General features: G+C 37.4%; 1 protein-coding gene across 7 annotated transcripts in view; it reads left to right on the top strand.

Moving 5' to 3' along the window:
- The window catches only part of NALCN (sodium leak channel, non-selective), a 363332-nt gene that overhangs the window by 56520 nt on the left and 285318 nt on the right, over positions 1–21494 (top strand). For all 7 annotated transcript variants that reach the window (XM_031001413.3, XM_055359447.2, XM_055359450.2 and 4 more), the window contains exon 7: positions 15329–15483. In XM_031001413.3, the coding sequence (XP_030857273.3) occupies positions 15329–15483 (155 nt within the window). The remainder of the gene's footprint in view (positions 1–15328; positions 15484–21494) is intronic.

The following is a 21494-nucleotide window of genomic DNA, read 5'->3' as shown; positions in this document are numbered from 1 at the left end:
TCTTATTTCTTTTATTACATTTTTGAGTCCTATATTTGTATCATACAGAATGAGTTCTGTATATTTTTCAGATGGAAAAGAAATATTGACTTAAAAGGTACCTCTCAAATTTTAATGTGTGCAATAAACTGGAGATCGTGTTAATGTAGATTATTTTTTCAGAAGATCTGGAAGAAAGCCTCAGTTTCTGAATTTTTAACAAGCTCACCAGTAATGTCAATGTTTTTGGCCAAAGAAGAATATTTTGTCAAAAATTCAGTAAGTGAAAGAGCCTGTGTTTCTTTTTCTAGTTTTTCTGGCGTGTAAACAAAGATGAGAGTTTTCATTTACCAAAGACAGATATATGCAAAGAAAACCTAAGAAAGAAGGGCAGCTGCCAGATTAAATGTGATGGTTTATGCACATCAGCTGCATAAAGATACCTAATAATTAAGAGAAAAATAATTAACTCTGTAGTGCGACAGTCTGTCAGAGAGCTCTTTAACCAAGTGAATCATAAACGTTAACTGCGCTAGGACAAATTTTTATGATGTGCTGATGCACACAGAAGGATGCAGCATCACTGCTGTGATATTGCCCCCTCAAAAGTACATTATAGTCTAAATTTAACCATAAAGAGACATCAGTTTTATGCGAAGTTCAAGATACACGTATCTTTCATGTTCTGTAATTTGTAATGTTGATTTTAAGTAGTCTTTGGCACCCTAGGGAGCAAGTATCTCCTAATAATTTTTTTCAGAACTTTCTGGGTAATAAATGCCATCCTGTTAAATAAGTATTTTCTACTTTTTTTCCTGCTTTGTATCCATTTATTCACTTGTTTGCTTTTTAAAAAATTTTTACTTAAAGTTGTGGGATACATGGGCAGAATGTGCAGGTTTGCTACATAGGTGCTACATGTGCCATGGTGGTTTGCTGCACCTGTCAACCCATCATCTATGTTTTCAGCCCCGCATGCATTAGCTATTTGTCCTAATGCTCTCCCTCCCCCTGCCCCTCACCCCCAGACAGACCCCAGTATGTGTTGTATGTTCTCATTGTTCAACTCCCACTTATGAGTGAGAACATGCGCTGTTTGGTTTTCTGATCCTGTGTTAGTTTGCTGAAGGTGATGGCTTCCAGCTTCATCCATGTCCCTGCAAAGGATATGATCTCATTTCTTTTTATGGCTGCATAGTATTCCATGGTATATATATCCCACATTTTCTTAGTCCAGTCTATCCTTGATGGGTATTTGGGTTGGTTCCGTGTCTTTGCTATTGTAAATAGTGTTGCAATAAACATACGTGTACATGTATCTTTATAGTAGAATGATGTATATTGTTTTGGGTATATACCCAGTAATGGGATTGCTGGGTCAAATTTTATTTCTGGTTCTAGATCCTTGATGAATCATCACATTGTCTTCCACAGTGGTTGAACTAATTTACATTCCTACCAACAGTGTAAAAGCGTTCCTGTTTCTCCACATCCTCGCCAGCATTTATTGTTTCTTGACTTTTTAATAATCGCCGTTCTGACTGGCGTGAGATGGTACTTCATTGTGGTTTTGGTTTGCATTTCCCTAGTGATCAGTGATGTTGAGCTTTTTTTCATGTTTTTTGGCTGCATAAATGTCTTCTTTTGAGAAGAGTCTGTTCATATCCTTTGTTCACTTTTTGATGGGGTTGTTTCTTTTTTTCTTGCAAATTTGTTTACATTTCTTATAGGTTGTGGATATTAGACCTTTGTCAGATGGGTAGATTGCAAAAATTTTCTCCCATTCTGTAGGTTGCCTGTTCACTCTGATGATAGTTTCTTTTGCTGTGCATAAGCTCTTTAGTACTTCTAGTTTAATTAGATCCCATTTGTCTATTTTGGCTTTTCTTGCCATTGCTTTTAGCATTTTCATCATGAAATCACTGTCCATGTCTATGTCCTGAATGGTATTGCCTAAGTTTTCTTCTAGGGTTTTTATGGTTATGGGTTTAACATTTAAGTCTTTAACCCATCTCGATTTAATTTTTGTCTAAGGTATAAGGGGTCCAGTTTTAGTTTTCTGCACATGGCTAGCAAGTTTTCTCAGCACTATTTATTAAATAGGGAATCCTTTCCCCACTGCTTGTTTTTGTCAGGTTTGTCAAAGATCAGATGGTTGTAGATGCGTGATGTTATTTCTGAGGTCTCTGTTCTGTTCCATTGGTCTATATGGCTGTTTTGGTACCAGTGCCATGCTGTTTTGGTTACTCTAGCCTTGTAGTATAGTGTGAAGTCAGGTAGCATGATGCCACCAGCTTTGTTCTTTTTGCTAAGGATCGTCTTGGTTATACAGGCTCTTTTTTGGTTCCATATGAAATTTAGGGTAGTTTTTTTCTAATTCTGTGAAGAATGTCAGTGGTAGTTTGATGGGAATAGCATTGAATCTATAATTTATTTTGGGCAGTATGGCCATTTTCATGATATTGATTCTTCCTATCCATGAGGATTCTTCCTTCCATTTGTTTGTGTCCTCTCTTATTCTCTTGAGCAGTGGTTTGTAGTTCTCCTTGAAGAGGTCCTTCACGTCCCTTGTAAGTTGTATTCCTAAGTATTTTATTCTCTTTGTAGCAATTCTGAATGGGAGTTCACTCATGATTTGGCTCTCTGCTTGTGTATTTTTGGTGTATAGGAATACTTGTGATTTTTGCACATCTGTTTTGTATCCTGAGATTTGCTGAAGTTGCTTATCAGGTTAAGGAGTTTTCGGGCTGAGATGATGGGGTTTTCTAACTATAGAATCATGACATCTGGAAACAGAAAATTTCACTTCCTCTCTTCCTATTTAAATACCCTTTATTTCTTTCTCTTGACTGATTGCTCTGGCCAGAACATCCAATACTATGTTGAATAGGAGTGGTGAGAGAGGGCATCCTTGTCTTGTGCCAGTTTTCAAAAAGAATGCTTCCAGCTTTTTCCCATTCAGTATGATATTGGCTGTGGGTTTGTCACAAATAGCACTTATTATTTTGAGATATGTTCCATCAATACCTAGTTTATTGAAAGCTTTTAACATGAAGAGTTGTTGAATTTTATCAAAGGCCTTTTCTGCATCTATTGAGAATCATGTGGCTTTTGTCTCTGCTTCTGTTTATGTGATGAATTACGTTTATTGATTTGTGTATGCTGAACCAGCCTTACACTTCAGGGATGAAGCCGACTTGATTGTGGTGGGTAAGCTTTTTGATGTGCTGTTGGATTCGGTTTGCCAGTATTTTATTGAGGATTTTTGCATTGATGTTCATCAGGGATATTGGGCCTGAAGTTTTATTTTTGTTGTTGTTGTGTCTCTGCCAGGTTTTCGTATCGGGATGATGCTGACCTCATAAAATGAGTTAGGAAGGAGTCCCTCCTTTTCAATTCTTTTGGGATAGTTTCAGAAGGAATGATACCAGCTCCTCTTTGTACCTCTGGTAGAATTTGGCTGTGAATCTGTCTGGTCCTGGGCTTTTTTTGGTTGGTAGGCTATTAATTACTACCTCAATTTCAGAACTTGTTATTGGTTTATTTAGGGAGCCAACTTCTTGGGAGGGTGTGTGTGTCCAGGAATTTATCCATTTCTTCTAGATTTTCTAGTTTATTTAGGTAGACGTGTTTATAGTATTCTGATGGTATTTTGTATTTCTGTGGGGTCAGTGGTGATATCCCCGTTATCATTTTTTATTGTGTCTATTTGATTCTTCTCTCTTTTCTTCTTTATCAGTTTAGCTAGCAGTCTATCTATCTATTTTGTTAATTTTTTCAAAAACCAGCTCCTGAATTCATTAATTTTTTGAATGGCTTCTTGTGTCACTGTCTCCTTCAATTCTGCTCTGATCTTAGTTATTTCTTGTCTTCTGCTAGCTTTTAGATTTATTTGCTCTTGCTTCTGTAGTTCTTTTCATTGTGATGTTAGGGTATCCATTTGAGATATTTCTAGCTTTCTGATGTGGGCATTTAGTACTATAAATTTCCTTCTTAACACTGCTTTAGTTCCCAGATATTCTGGTATGTTGTCTCTTTGTTCTCATTGGTTTCAAAGAACTTCTTGATTTGTGCCTTAACTTCATTATTTACTCAGGAGTCATTCAGCAGCAGGTTGTTCAATTTCCTTGTAATTGTGTTGTTTTGAGTGAGTTTCTTAATCCTGAGTTCTAATTTGATTGCACTGTGGTCTGAGAGACTGTTTGTTATGAGTTCAGTTCTTTTGCATTTGCTGAGCAGTGTTTTACTTCCAATTATGTGGTTGATTTTAGAATAAGTGCCATGTGGCACTGAGAAGAATGTATATTCTGTTGATTTGGGGTTGAGAGTTCTATAGATGTCCATTAGGTCCACTTGATCCAGAGCTGAGTTCAAGTCCTGAATATCCTTGTTAATTTTCTGTCTCGTTAATCTGTCTAATATTTACAGTGGGGTGTTAAATTCTCCCACTATTATTTTGTTGGAGTCTAAGTCTCTTTGTGGATCTCTAAGAACTTGTTTTATGAATCTGGGTGCTCCTGTATTGGGTGCATATATATTTAGGATAGTTAGCTTTTCTTGTTGAATTGATCTCTTTACCTTTAAGTAATGCCATTCTTTGTCTTTTTTTATCTTTGTTTGTTTAAAGTCCGTTTTCTCAGAGGCTAGGATTGCAACCCCTGCTTTTTTTTTTTCTTTCCATTTGCTTGGTAGGTCTTCCTCCATCCCTTTATTTTGAGCCTATGTGTGTCTTTGCACATGAGATGGGTCCCCTGAATACAGCATACCAATGGATCTTAACTCTTTATCCAATTTGGAGACTGGGTATTTTATAAAGAGGAAAGGTTTAATTGGCTCATGATTCTCCAGGCTGTACAGGAAGCATGGCACCGGGCACCTGCTCAGCTTCTGATGAGGCCTCAGAAAGCTTACAATCATGGCAGAAGGCAGACGGGGAGCAGGCACATCACGTGACAAGAATGAACGCAAGAGAGAGAGATAGTGGAGGGGAGGTGCCCTACACTTGTAAATGACCAGATCCCCTGTGAACTCAGAGCAGGAGCTCATTGATCACCTAGGAGTTGGCTCAAGCCACTCATGAGGGATCTGCCCCTGTGATCCAATCACCTCCCACCAGGCCCCACCTCCAGCGCTGAGGAGTATACTTCGATGAGATTTGCGCAAGGACAAATATCCAAACTATATCAGGGAGTCGTTAGTATGTCTGACCATCTTGAAAGGATGAAAGCTTATTGGAGTGGAAAAAAAATTGCCTCTCTCCAGCCATACAACTCAGTCAAACCACATTCAATTAACATAAATATATTTTGACCTCCAAGTATGTAAGAGGTGATTTATATTCACAATTTCTAATTTATAATACAGTTTCATAAATTTGATCTTCACGAGAAAGATGAGCAAATTGCTCCTTGCCGAAGTTAATTGGCTGAATTACCAACTGAAGTTCTGTTATGCTTGGCCCCAAATTCTGGTGGCCCCTTTCCATTATGTCAACTGGCTCTCTTTACATATAGATTCTCACCCTGTAGTTTCCAGTTCCTAAGGCAAAAGGAGAAAAGTTGCTGCGTGAGGATCTCTTGGCCCAGATTTTAAAAGTCAAAGACAGTGGACTGCCTTATAACCTCAAACGGTTTCACATTTCAGTTTGGAGCTGATCAGTGCATCCTCTGTGTCCTGATGCTTAACTTTTCTTTTCTTTTCTTTTTGAGATGGAATCTCACTCTGTTGCCCAGGCTGTAGTTCAGTGGCATGATGTTGGCTCAGTGCAACCTCTACCCGCTGGGTTCAAGCGATTCTCCTGCCTCAGCCTCCCAAGTAGCTGGGATTACAGGCATACCCTACCAAACCTGGCTAATTTTTGTATTTTTAGTAGAGACGGGTTTTGCTGTGTTGGCCAGGCTGGTCTCGAATTCCTGACCTTAGGTGATCTGCCCGCCTCGGCCTCCCAAAGTGCTGGGATTGCAGGCGTGAGCCACTGCACCCGACCAACTTTTCTGATATTATCTTGAATATGTTCATGCCCTCTCACTGCCTTATCCTAACCCAACTGCAGTCTTCTGGCTTCTGTCAGGTGCACTGTCCCTTATCCATACTGGCAAAGTAGTTGAGGGAGTCAACTTGGGGAACATATATTATTTTAAAAAGCTATTCAGATATAACAAGATAACTATTTAAAATATTCCTTTAAAATAAAATCATGTACTGCATTGTCACTTAAATTTCATAGTCACAATATTTGAAACAAATACTTAATTTTACCATTTTTATGCATGATGGCTACAATTCTTTACAACTTTGCCTACCAACCCTTTCAGGAATGGGTGAAAGGAGTGGGAAAATCATATTAAAATACTCAGTTTTACAACTTATTTCCTAGAAAAAATGTGCCAGGTTAACTTGTTTATTAAAAGAGGTGTGATGTCAATATTATTTCCTGCTTCAGAATATTTATCTTGTTTTGCAGTTCCACTAAAAGTCCAGGCAGAGCCATTAAAAGTTTTCCAAAATCAATAAATAATTTATCTCTGCAAAGAAGACTCTTGCTTTCCAGGGTGGGATTAGTTTTCCAAAGCATCCAGCATTAGAATTAGCTAGACCAATTCATAGGAGTTTATAATTAATCCTGACCAGAGGAAGCTAAATAAGAGTGAAAATGAAATCCGATGATTGTCTGAAGTGAAGCTGGAAGGCGGTAACAGCCAGACTAAGTTTTCTGTAAGTACATGCAATGACCAGGAAAACCTCTCAATCTAGGGGTCAGCTTTTAGCAAGATAATGTGTCTTGCTAAATTTTTATATCTGCCACAAAAGGCAAGACAAGCACCATGTAAGGTATCAAAGGCTATATTCATTATTCTCTTGAGTGCAAAAGAGTTTGTGTCTGTGTCTATGTATGATTGTGTGTGGGTGTAATTTTCTCCATGGGTTTATTTAGAATTGTGTTCCTCTGTTTTTGATGTATTTCTAGAACATACAATATAAATAAAAATGAAGCCTTACAGATGCAATAAAAGACAAAATGCTCAAGTTGTATAGTGTTATCTGTTGCATGTGGATTTGTTGGGCTACTTATTTATTTACATCACTGACAATTTCTTATGGAATGCCGACTTCAGAAATGTATTGTAGCTTGGACTCTGCAAATGTCTTTTACAACAAATGGGTCAAATTTCGATACCAAGAAGTCATCCTTAGCCTGTTTGTCCTTAGCTTTTTAACAAAAAAAGGTAATAACAATGTAAACAAAATTGCTATGTATAAATTCCTATCATAGGTAAATGTTGTGAAAATCTAGCAAGTAAATTTAGTAATAATTTATTTTGTGAGTATCTTTTGACCTTTTTTGTCCTTTCTCACCTACTAGGAACAGTTTATAATCAGCTCATGCTGCATCAGTCACAGTATCCATTTAGGGTAGCACGAATCCTTGTCTTTTACCCTAATCTATAAATCTCTAACAGTGTAGTTTAAAAATTGCTTTTGTATGATAACAACTGCTTGTTAACAATCCTTGTATCTCACTAAACAGCTACACTCACCAGAGAAAAGGTGAAAAGTTCTCTCTCTCTCTCTCTCTTTCTCTCACTCTCTCTCTCTCATATGCAAATGCAGGCTCTGACATTTTCACTTTCCAGAATGTTATGCTGTTTATTCCATCTCTAGAACTAGTACATGTGCATCCTTTAATAATAGTCACTCCAAGCAACACCCTATTGCAAGGTTTTCCCAGTACCCACCATCTGCCACCCGTAGTCGTAGTTGATGTTTCCGCTTTGAACTTCAGTTAACATCAGGAGCATATAGATAGCTCTTAAAGCATTCATCACACTCTCCTGTGGTCATTCCTTTTTTATTCTCTCTCATACTAAGCAGTAAAGTCCCTGAGTCCACTTTATTCCTTTTATTCATCTCCATTCCTAGCATGCTGTGTGGCATAGAGTAGGCTTGTCAAAAATAATTATATGAATTAATAAACAGACATTCAAATACAATTAAGTGCCCCCCTACGAATACAGGAAAATTTTTCTGAAAAGAGGCTAAGTCATCATAAGCATAGTCATATTCATTAATGACAGTGATTACAGAAGGCCAACACTAAGTGCAGTGCCAGAAGCCGTGATGGTAGTTCCATATCTGTAGAGAAAGACGATATTGTGAATAACGAAGAGAGGAATCTTAACATGAAGTCTTAAGCTATTGCCTTTGTCGTTGGTGAGTCTTCTGGTGAGAGGAGAACTATGCACAGTGAAGCATATGTTGAATTATGGGGCATATGCTTTTGCTTAAGTATATCCCTTTTCTTTTATATGAAAGCGTTATGAGGTCCTTCTGGGAATTGTTTTTTAAACAGCTGGAAAGTTTCTCATTTTTCAGATGAGGAAACTGAAGCTCAAATGTTTCAAGTGAATCTCCCAAGGTAATTAAGTTGGTTAATCACCAAACTGAGATGATCATCTTTGTGTCGTGATATACAGCTCAGTGCTCTGCACCGCTAGGAGTGGTGAATAACTTAAAACCACAGGACTCTGAGGTCCTGAGGTATTGTTTGTGGCCATTATCAACAATTTTAGTAACAAGTTCAGAACACATTTTCTTAGATCTCAAACTCCTACAAAATGTTATTTGTAAATAGAATGTTTTGTTAAGAATTAAAAACAAACAAGCAAACATATGCTAGGAGGATAATTGAAGGCTTTTAAAAAAACAATTAGCTGCTCCCAGGGATTCTAGTACTCATTTTGATACATGGAAACTACTAAAGCCAGAAATTTAAAACATTGAAAATCAGTGCCAATTTGTGGATTATTACACTTAAAAGTGCATAAAACAACAGGATCCACTTATTAAAGAGTTTCTGTAGTTTACAAATAAATAATTCACCATAGATTTTTTTTTTTTTTTTTTTTTTTTTTTTTTTTTTTATTATACTTTAAGTTTTAGGGTACATGTGCACATTGTGCGGGTTAGTTACATATGTATACATGTGCCATGCTGGTGGTATATCTCCCAATGCTATCCCTCTCCCCTCCCCCCACCCCACAACAGTCCCCAGAGTGTGATATTCCCCTTCCTGTGTCCATGTGATCTCATTGTTCAATTCCCACCTATGAGTGAGAATATGCGGTGTTTGGTTTTTTGTTCTTGCGATAGTTTACTGAGAATGATGGTTTCCAATTTCATCCATGTCCCTACAAAGGACATGAACTCATCATTTTTTATGGCTGCATAGTATTCCATGGTGTATATGTGCCACATTTTCTTAATCCAGTCTATCATTGTTGGACATTTGGGTTGGTTCCAAGTCTTTGCTATTGTGAATAATGCCGCAATAAACATACGTGTGCATGTGTCTTTATAGCAGCATGATTTATAGTCCTTTGGGTATATACCCAGTAATGGGATGGCTGGGTCAAATGGTATTTCTAGTTCTAGATCCCTGAGGAATCGCCACACTGACTTCCACAATGGTTGAACTAGTTTACAGTCCCACCAACAGTGTAAAAGTGTTCCTATTTCTCCACATCCTCTCCAGCACCTGTTGTTTCCTGACTTTTTAATGATTGCCATTCTAACTGTAATTCACCATAGATTTAAATAATGGTAGAAAGACGCATTCATTCATTCATTCATTTATTCAGAAAATAATTATTAAACATCTACTATATATTAAGTTTCTCCAGAGAGAATATAGAATATAGAATAGAATATATTATATATATGTATGTGTATATACATATATGTATATGTTGGCTTAGCTCAAAAGATATGTCTATAGATACAGATACAGATATAAAGAGATTTACTTTAAGGAATTGGCTCATGTAATTTTGTAGGCTGTTAAGACCAAAATCTTCAGGGCAGCCTGGAAATTTCAGCAGAAGCTGATGTGGCAGGCCAAAGGCTCTGCCAAAGATGCGGTAGGCATCTTTGACCTCTCACTGCAGAGAAGTCAAAATCTTTCCTATTAATAAGATGAGTCCCACTCACATTATGGAGGGTAACATGCTTTACTCAAAGTCTATCAATTTAAGTGTTAATCACAACTGTAAAATACCTTCACAGCAACATCTAGACTGGTGTTCGACCAAACAGCCAGGCACCATACTTTAGTCAAGTTGATACATAAATTTAACTATCATAGACTCTGTGTCAGGGACTTCATGGAATTGGAAATTACACTAAGGAACAGTTGAGTTTGGAAGACATCCAATGAACAGATGACCACACAAACATGAATTGCCTTTGTCTCAAGTGCCAGAAACAAAAAGTGAGGGTACCTTGAGAAGTTATAGCAGGGAAACCTGGCCCAGTGGAAGGCACTTGGAGTGGCTCCCCCGAGAAAATGATAGTTAAGCTGGGGCCTGAAGGCTACAAAAATGGGGTTAACCAAAGAAAACAGGAGAGACTTCCAAGTGGAGGAGAAGACCCTGCATTAGGCAGGAGCTGGGAGAAGGCCAACGTGGTCAGACACTGGGATACTTGGGGAAAGGGGGTACAAAGGGGTGTTTGAAGTGTGGGAGGAGCCAAATCCTTCAGTATCTTGCAGACCATGTTACAGGTTTGCCACTGTTAAGGTAGGACAGTGATTATGAAGGGTCTCTCCATATGCTTTGTGCCAAATGTATCAGAAAGGCTAAGAGTGGGAGGCAGGGTGGCCAGTGAGGAGGCCAGACAAGAGTGTGTGTAGAGAGGGAGATGGAGAGAATGGAATTAGCTCAAAAGATATTTTGAGAATATGTTGGAGAACGTGATGATTACTTATGAGGGTTGAGGGAGAAGTAGGTATCAAGCATGATTCTAAGACTTCAAGCTTGCTCCACGGTTTGGAAGCTGGTCCTGTTTGTTATGACAGGGAACTCTGGTTTAGGATTTCAAATTGAATAAGGGACCTATTGAGCTGGAGGTACTTGTGGTGTAGCCAAGTGGAGAAATCTAATAAGCAGTTGGACATGTAGCTCTAAGACTCTACAACGATGTAAAGGATGACAGAGAATTGAGAAATCATGAAAGTGGATGAGATTGCCTGGGAGAGTTATCATGAGAAAGGTCAAAGACAGAGCTCAGAGCAGCTCATGACTAAAGGTCAGCTCACGACTAGAGGAGATGGAAAAGCAGAATGGCCTAAGAAATATGGACAAACCAGCACCTTCAAAGCCAGCGGAGTTGCATCTGTGTCTTCCTCCCGTACTCACATCTCTCTCCAACCACAGCCATGATCACTATTAGTGATTCATGGAGTTAGGTTGGGTCCACCTGGATAATTCAGGATCATCTCCCAAATTTAATGTCTTTAGCCTTAATCACACCTATAACTTTAGTTCCCTTTTGCTATGCAACATTATCTACTCACAGGTTCCATATGTTAGAATAGGGACATCTTTAGGGGACCAGTATTTTCTCTACCACAAAAACAACAATTCAGAGCACTGCTGAGAGGTCACAGAAGATAAAACTAAAATTTTTCTGATTGGGTATATCATATGGAAGTGAACAAAAGTAATTTCATTGTCTTGGAGGTCACAGAAATGGGCTAAAAAGTTAAAAGAGGGAGATTACAAGTAGATACTTTATTCAAGAAATCTGTGAGTAAGAAATGCTGGTCTTGAAACCCATTTAAACATGAGTGGATATTTATTACCACTGAAAGAATCATTGTCAATGTCCAGGATTTGCCTGGTGGGGCAAGAATTCCATCCACCCCACCCCCAACTCCAGAGAGTCACGTGTTCTCTATCCAAAGTACCTGAGGGAAAATGACTATGGAAATAATTAAGGTTAATGAATAAAAATAAAATCTGGAAGATTCTCGTTAACTGAAAAAAATGAAACAAAGATTAACAAATATATATTCTGAAACTCTTGACATTCATTTCAATTTTTAAAAACAGTAATTACCTTGTGGTTTTAGATACGTGTGTTCCAGGGCAATTAATCTTCTAATAAATGTGTTTCTAATAAGCATTTGCTAATAACTTGATGTTGGTAAAAATGTTTCAAGCCTGCTGCCTCTGAAGCCAAAGACTTCAAAATAATATCTAGTGAGAGTTGTGCTTAAAATGAGTATCAGCACTAATATGAAAGAAAAAGCAAATATAATAGGAAGAAAAAAGGAAAAAATACTCTAATATTTATAAATTAATTTTAAAAACCATAATCGTTAACAGTTGAGTGATTAACTTATTTTTGGCACGTTCTGAGTGTTGCACATTATCTAATTTAATCATTAAAATGCCCCTACAAAGAATGCAATAACTATCCTCATTTTGGAAGTGGGATAACTGAGGCTATACACACAGGGCTGGAGTTTCAATCTAGGAAATCTACAACTTTCAAACTGTCAATAACAGTAGGTAACATCTAGCATTGATTGTCTATCAAGTACCTGTTTTACACAATTTACAGATGTAAATACTTACATCTGACCCCAGGCTTATGAGGTAGACGTTTTCACACCGTTATAGATTGGAAAACTAAAGCATGCTTAAGTCACACATGTAATAAGTAGGTCAGAACTCACAGCCAAGAAGGTTGGCTCCAAAGTCCAATTTCTTCTCCAAATATCTGAAATGTGATTTTTTTGGAAACTTTTTAATGTAGACAGAGTGTTATCTTAGACATTTCTGCTATTGTATTTTTAAAAGTATTTGGAATTAAAAATATATGTAATTTTGATGGGCTAGTAGACCCTTCCCTCTCTGAACTTCACCTTGCCTTCAAGAGTAAATGAAGAACTAGGTGATCCATAAAGTATCTCTTACCTGCATAGTTCTATGAACATGCTAAAGTTTCTTCTCCTCTTTTAACAAGTCTTTATTGTTCTGTTTTTACATGCTTGGATTTATGCTACATTGTATTATTGTAATGATTAATAATCATTTAGATCAAGCATTTATTGAGTACAGTACTTGCAACACATTAGGTGCTATGCAAAGTGCATTACTTGGTTTACTTTACTTAACCCTCACATGAGCTTTGCTTTTAATTATGATTACTCTCTCTACCTTACAGATGAGGAAGCTGAGCTTAGAGGCCCTTAGAGCCTTATTTAAGTCACACAACCAGTAAATGGCAGAGCTGGGATCAAACCCAGAAAGCCTCACTCTGAAACTCAGAAGCCCAGTCTCCTTACCATCTTACTGTTATATTGTAGGTACCAAATCATTGATGACAAGCATCGTTGATGAGGTTCATAGTATTTGTATCACACATTCTGAAACAGAGTCAGATCAGACTGAAGCAAAGATGAATCATTTGGCCTACATATAAGAATGAGAAATGGGGAGATATACACGATGTGTCTGTCTAAAATCATATCTTTCTGACCCACCCAATTGTGGTAATTTCCACCATTAGAGCCTTTCCCTTGGGTTTTGCAGATGGGGTCCAAAGGACCAGCTTAAAATATGACTAGAGGGAGCAATGATTTAACCACTTATTTCCTGAGACCAGCAGACAGATGAGCTCATCTGCTGCTGACAAAGGGCAGAACCCTAAAGGAATAGCTTAGGGTGTTTGAATCATGGGTGAAGTTTCTGGAGCTTTGTTTATGGCTGAGAAGTGGGCAAAGTATCACCAGCCATGGGGTGTGTGTGTGTGTGTGTGTGTGTATGTGTGTGTAAAACTATGTACGTGTGTGTATGCGTGGTGGCAGCAAATAGCTAAGGGATTGCACAATTAGGTGTCAGACTTTAGAGAAAGCATATTATAAAAGGGATGGAAGCAGCAACTGAACATAAGAAGGTATTAAAGATAAAGAGTCATCTGGTAAGTCTACCTCAATTTGGTCATAAACTCACGTGACTGAGGCTGTCTTAGGGTTGTTCTCCATTTAAGAAATTCCTAGAAACGTTGATGTAGTGGGAAATTAGTGTAACACAATTACGGGTTTAGAAGGCTTCTGAAATCATCAAGCCCAGACTTTGGCGTCTGCTCAATCTGTGTGGGATACCTCAGATAGCAGCTATTTGGGGTCCATTTTTAAGGTCAACCCAGAATGAGAGTCTACAGTCAGCAGTCCTATGTTATCTATACTTGCTGTCAGGAAAGCCATTACATATCTAAATCCTTTATATCAAGTTGATATCCAACCTATTCTTAAGAAGGATAAAAATGAGTTATGTCATTATCCACCTAAAGGATTCTTATATTCCTAGAGCTATCACTAAATCACCTCATAATCTCTCTTTCCTATGGGATACCTTGAGTTCCTTCCATTTTTCCTTATTTGTCTGGTTATTTCTAAACTAGGCACCTTCCAACACTCAGAAGGACAAGTATCATTGATGAGTTTTGTAGTATTCATACTGCAAAGAAAATGATTTTCATCGTGCAACATTGCTTAGAAGTGGGGAAGTAAAATGTGTGCCCACAGTGAGACAAGAATTTTGTGAATCACAATGACTCCTCAGACAAGTTAACGTTCTTTGCAAATCTGTAGAAAAATTCCTTCCTTTGTTTATCTGGGTCTCAGTCTGTAATGGCAAAAACCGTAATGGTGATAGTATTCTTATAAAGAGCTATTGTGGGGATGAATCAGATATCATTTGAGAATGTTTAATATGTAATTAATGTTATGAATATCATTTATGGATTATGAATCTTAAAACTATATTCAGATACACATACACAATTTTGCAAATAACATCATATATATATATATATATATAGAGAGAGAGAGAGAGAGAGAGAAAGTCTCTCAAGGTCTCATATATATATTACCAATTACCACAGTTGGGTGGGCCAGAAAGATATGATTTTAGACAGACATGTCACGTATATCTCCTCATTTCTCATTCTTATATGTAAGCCAAATGATCCATCTTCACTTCAGTCTTAACTGACTCTATATTTCAAAGTGTGTGGTACAAATATTATTAACCTCATCAACAATGCTTGTCATCAGTGATTTGGTATCTACAACATAAGAGCAAGAAGGTCTCTCAAGGTCTCTCTTTCTCTCTCTCTCCCTCTCTAAATATATATATATATATATATATATATATATATATATATATATATATATATATATATATTCTCTTTGCTGTACTCTTAGATAGATAGATAGATAGATAGATAGATAGATAGATAGATAGAAAGAGCAAAGGTCTCTCAAGGTCTTGCTCTGTTGCCCAGGCTAGAATGCAGTGGCATGATCATAGTTCACTGCAACCTCGAACCCCTGGTCTCAAGGGATTCTCCTGCCTATGCCTCCCAAAGTGCAATGATTACAGGCATGAGCAACCTCACTTGGCCAGATACATAGATATTAATGAAGGGTAATTACATTATTCATTGTAATCAACATTTATGATTGTTGAAATTGTCTAACACTTTCATGTGTTGTTCACAGGAATGTAACCTGGAATAGTTTAGCTATTCCAGACACACACTGCTCACCAGAGCTAGAAGAAGGCTACCAGTGCCCACCTGGATTTAAATGCATGGACCTTGAAGATCTGGGACTTAGCAGGCAAGAGCTGGGCTACAGTGGCTTTAATGAGATAGGTCTGTCTTACTGGTAAAATACGTTTTAAGTTTCTATTTTGTGATGTTTATGAAGTGGACAGAATAATTAAATAATTGATACTAATATTTTGACTGGCTGTAGTATAGAAGAAATACAAATATAAATTTTAATTCTATGCCTATTTTATAATATATTCTACCCAACAGTGCGTAGCATACAAGCTGTGTAAGTATATAGGCAGCAGTGTTTGCATGGAGTTACAGATCTCTCATTTTTGACTATTTCGATTCTCAATAACAGCATTTAAGCATTTAAAAATATTTGTTTGTTGAACAGGGTTCTGGGTTGTTGACTCAAAGATAAACAAAATTTGGTTTCCTTTCATATGTAACTATACCCTAATAGGCAAGGTAAGTCTTAAAAACTGTAATACTAGGTATTGATGAGTGCATTAGAGCTGAAAAGTGCTCCTTGATTAGAAGACAATTAATGAACTACTTAATGAATATGCATCAACGAAGTAATAAATGTATGGGAAATGCTTGTGCACTTGAGTACACATGAGAACTATGTACTCAAATGTGTACATTCTTCTTGGCTTGCCTTATTAAGTCCTAAAATGTGCCATTACATACATAATGAAAGAATTTAGCATCTGCCATTTAGTTGATATCATTGTATTTTTATAATTCCATGCAAGTTGCACATATTATATTATTAAAGCAAAAAATGTATAATTCCAAACAAGTATTTTATGCCTTGAGAATTGTTATCAGAGTAATTTTTTAAACTAAAATTTCTTCAAGTGTCAGGCCTGCGTGCTAAACCATAAAGTTACAACTTTTATATAGAATATAGTACTGAACGTGGGCTGATGGTATCTTTTTAAAGTCAGTTTTGCAAATAACATCTCAAGTTTTAGTATTTCCTCATATTTTATTTCAAGCATTATAGTTAGATGGCATTCTTCCATCTCTTTTGACCAGTAATATTGTCTCCTATTTCACAGAAATCCAGAAGCCAACTGATGTGAAGCAATTTCAATTTTCTATACTCTCTTAAACTTATCCAACTTTGTAATTAGTCTTAAATCCTTCCCTCTGTCTCAAAGGTACAGAGGCATCATGAATTATACCAATAACTTTTAGGCATGAGGAAGAAATCACAGATGTGGTATGGGAGGCGAGATGTATAGGCTGATAGGCTGTGCGGAATAAGCTTCAGGAGTTCCAACAGCTGGGCATGACTAGAATGCATGCCTTATCAGAGTCTGCAGCTCTTTCTTTTAGGGTCTGAGTGTATCCATGTCTTCTATGGAGAGTGGTCACCATTCCAGGGTTAAGGTTGCCCTTACAGAAAATAACCTCCAATTTTTAAAAATCATGTAGCTAAAGCACCTCATACCCTCACCATTTTTAATGCAACAATTGTACCCAAATTCAAAATGCAGCATTATATTCAAGTTGATTCGTCTTTCTTCACTCTGACTTACAATGGCTTTGCTTAATATAGGGTAGAATCTCTTTTTGAGAGAAAAAGTCTCCTTGTACTGTGCTGGCTTGAGAGGACCAATTTTAGGAGGAAATTGCCTTGGAGGCAGTCGCCCCCTACTAAAGCAATTATCTTACTGTAGCTGTACTGTTAATTTATCTCCCAAGGATTTAAGCTCCTTGAAAACAGGAAGTGCATCTTTTCATCTTCAAGTCTCCAGGGCACAGGGCTATGCCTGGCTCACAGGGAGCCCTCCATAAATATTTACTAATAGGCTCAACAAAGCCTATGTCTTTTTAATTCATTGGTAACCAGGCATGTTTGTATGAGGAGGCAGAGCCACAATAGAGAATTTAGTTGTTTTCTTGTTGTTCTTTTGCCTGATTTTGTCTGTTTTTGTTGGCAATATTCATTATTCCTCATGACTCCTTCCTTTCTATACAGGCTTAATTTCATCTGTTTGCTTATTTTTCCCAAATTCATCATCACTGTATGACTAATTGTTAGATAATGAAATGTTGATCTTGTACCATAACCAAAACATTTTTAAATGGTCATTATAATTTAGATTGAAATTGATAGCTGTTTCCTGATATTATGTATCTCTGTAGATACACAAACTACTATATTTAAAAGTTCTTATGGAAACAAAAGACAATTTTTTGCCCAAAACGAGGAAAATAAAATATTTTATTAGACACATGTGATCATCTCTTCATGCATGCATTTGAATTTAAAACATAATTAGGTGCCTAATTATGCATATGAATTTGGCTAATATACTTGAATATGTAAGTAATTATGGTTAGTTAAAAAGGAGCCCATTTCCTTTTCTTACTAATCAAATTACCATTCAAAACATGAATTTCAATTCACTTATAAAATTTCTGGCAGAAGTAGCTTTATGTCTCATTAAGATTTAACACTGATGATGTTGAAAAATTCAAATTTTAAAATATATTAAAAGCCCGAGTCATGGAGTAGAAAAAATTACAAGGAACCCCTGTTGTAAGATTGAAGAGTAAAGACATCTTTGCCTCTTTGTGTCCCCAAAATCATCCAAATATCAAGAAGATTGAGAAACAGAAATGAAATTTTCATATTTAAGAACTCTGAAAAACTGTAACTATAAACCACAACACAGGACTGGGCGTCTAACAGAAAACTTCCTGAGAAGATTCTGCCTACTGTGGATCTCAGACAGCACCAGCAGGATAGCAATATTCTAAGATAATGCATGTCCCTGGAGGAACAGAACCGTCTCATATTTGAGTCAGGGAATCAGAGCAGAGGCTGATTGTGGAGGCTTACTAGGACCCCATGCAGCATCACAAGGCAGAGGCCCTCATTTCTGCAAGCAGTTGGTGGGGAGATAGAGTGGAGGGGACACAACTGCTTTGTTGCTGCTAATCTGGGTTGGCTAGAATGGGATAAAAGCTAAATGGAAGGTTTTCATGGCCACTATAACTTAGGATGACCTGGGGAACCTTTTAAAACACACAGATTCTCAAGCACCATCCTCATGTCAATTAAATCACAACCTTAGAGTGATCCAAGGAACAGATGGCTTTTAAAGGCTCTCCAGGTGATTAATTTATGTGCATGCAGAGTTATGAACCATTAGACTAAAGAAATACACACTTACACACACACACACACCTGTATTATAAAAACCTTCAATTCCATCTTGGTCCATTTTGGTTGTTGTAACAAAATGTCATAGAATCAGTGTCTCATAACCAAGAGAAATTTATTTCTCACAGTTCTAGAGTCTGGGAAGTCCAAGAGCAAGACAGCAGCAGATTTCATGCCTGGTGAAGGCCCACTTCCTGGTTCATAGAATGGCACCTTTTCACTGTGTCCTCACGTAGTAGAAGCAGTAAGGGGTCTCTCTTGAACCTCCTTCATAAGGTTACTAATACCATTAATGTGGGCTCCACCTTCATGATCTAATCACACCCAAAGGTCCTACCTTCTGGTAGCATCACCCCCATGGGGGTTAGAAATTCAACAAATGAATTTGGGGGAAACATCAGCATTCTCTCCATTGCACTATCCTACAACATTACCCTGTTCCTCCCCAAAGTGAAACAGTGACAGACATCTGGTCTAACAAAAATTTATTTCAAAGATGAGTCATAATTGAAAGAATGAAGACCACATCTATAAAAATGTACTTTGAGGTACTTTTAAAACTGAAAAAAATCATGATGTATAACTCATAAAAACTTAGTAGGAAACAGAGCACTGAATTACAGATTCGAAGGATACAGCTTTTCTCAGTAAGTGAACATAGAACAGTCAACACTGAGACACATCTTAGTAAAATTGTTGGAAATAAAAGCTAAAGAAAACATTCATTAGGCATCCAGAAAAAATAAGGTCAAGTTAGCTATAAGGAGATACATCAGAGAGGCCTGAAACTTCATGTCAATATGGAACTCTAGAATGTAATGGCACAATGCTTACAAATTCTTTAGGTAAAGAATGGGTCAAGCTCTTTCTGAATATTTTTGAAGAGGCAAGAACATAGAGACTATATTTTGCATGAAATCTTCTTGAAAACATTCAGTCAATCAAGAATTTCTTATCATGAGTTAGTCTCTAGTATCTATTTGTTTTAAGAACAAAGCTAATATAACTGTAGGATTTACAAAATACAATGTAAATATTACAAATTATGAATATCTAGAAGAGATAAGATGAAAACCAGGGGAGATAGTGTAATTATGTTGATATTCTTAACATTCACATTTAGCAGTTAAAAAAGTAACATTTATACAATATATGAAAGGTATAATAGAGATATGTGCATACTTGTCATGAGAATGCATGATAAACTCAGAAATTACTTTCTTTAGAAATAACTCAAAAATCCAAATAATATTATCTATGACCGTGTCCCAAAAAATCATTTCAATATGAGTAATAATATTGGAATCAATTCTTTCTAAATCTTGATAATAGTTCTCAAAAGAAAAGTAACAAACAGTATATTTTTTAACCTCTGAATAGAGTTATGCTATTTGCTGTAGCATGTTTAAAATTATTAGGGGCACATGACTCCTTTGTGGTAAAGTTTGCTTGAAGCACAGTTGTTCAAAAGAATGGCCCTGGGGTTTAGATCATGACTCCACTTTATATTAGTGTGACAGCCTTAGGAAAGTAATTAACTCTCTTGCCTCAATTTCCCCATCTAGGAAATGGGGTAAGTGATAGACCTACCTTATACAGTTAATGTAAAGAGCAACTGGGAAACTACACTTAGAGTACTGTGTAGCGTAGAACAAACACAGAATGAACTAGAAATTGGGATGCACGGGCAAAATATGAATGTATCTCTGTGTTATTTGAGGGAAAATGGCGTAATAATAAGGGAGGGCAGGACATAGATATTTTCACACTCACACACCGCATCTGATATGATTCCCTTTGTTTACAGACATTAACTATGCAGGTTTTCCAGTATCTTATTCAAGGGAGAGGCATTGGGGCAGGGGCACGGTGTTTTTTGTTTGTTTGTTTGTTTGAGATGGAGTCTCGGTCTGTCGCCCAAGCTGGAGTGCAGTGGCACAATTTTGGCTCACTGCAAACTTTGCCTCCTGGGTTCAAGCAATTCTCCTGCCTCTGCCTCCCAGTTAGCTGGGACTACAGGCGCCCGTCACCATGCCTGGCTAATTTTTTTGTATTTTTAGTAGAGACGGAGTTTCACCGTGTTAGCCAGGAGGGTCTTGATCTCCTGACCTCGTGATCCACCCACCTCGGCCTCCAAAAGTGCTGGGATTACAGGCGTGAGCCACTGCACCCACCGGGGCACGGTGTTCTTAACCTTGCATCTTGCCTATGTTAACTCATATCTCCCATTTCATTTTATTCCAATCAATGACTAGCATTCTAGAAGGCAAATTTTTGGTGATGTTTGGTCTTTATTCATCAATTATTCCCCTCCCCTCTCACAAATGTCCTGACTTCTGTGCTTATACCAATCTCTCTAGAATCTGATCAACATTTAGCCCATGTCATTGAATTTTCTACAGTTTGATGAAGCATCATGCATATGTTTAATTTTATTTATTTATCCGTATACATTCGAATCCGTGACCCCTGGATTGGAGCCTCTCCCTTTCTGCAGCCTTTCAACAGGTGCTCCTTCTACAGAGCCTAAGTAAAGCACCAGCTGGGGCATTGAGCAGAAGGCACAGCCATGCTGTGATGTGCAGGGGCTCCAGCACTAAGTGATTTATTTTCTGACCTCCTCTAATTCCCTGAGCCACGTGACGACTGAGATACTGGTTATTTATGTCTCTTTCTTCCATTTATGCACCTTTCCATCTTTATTTCTGGATAGCTTTCCTGTGGCTCCTTCCTAAGGACCCCCAACTGACTCATCCCTGCTAAGACATTAGCCCGTGCACTCAAGATATCACACACTCCCCATGTTGCAAGCTTCCTGAGTAGTAGACATAATCTAAAGGACATCTTGCAAAATCGCAAAATTTATTTAGCAGACATTGAGATTCCGTGATTGTAGTATGGGTGGCAAGGTGGGTAGGAATCA

This window comes from Gorilla gorilla, chromosome 14 (genome assembly GCF_029281585.2).
Source record: "Gorilla gorilla gorilla isolate KB3781 chromosome 14, NHGRI_mGorGor1-v2.1_pri, whole genome shotgun sequence".
Taxonomy (NCBI): Eukaryota; Metazoa; Chordata; class Mammalia; order Primates; family Hominidae; genus Gorilla; species Gorilla gorilla.
This window is presented reverse-complemented; position numbering and strand designations above follow the sequence as displayed.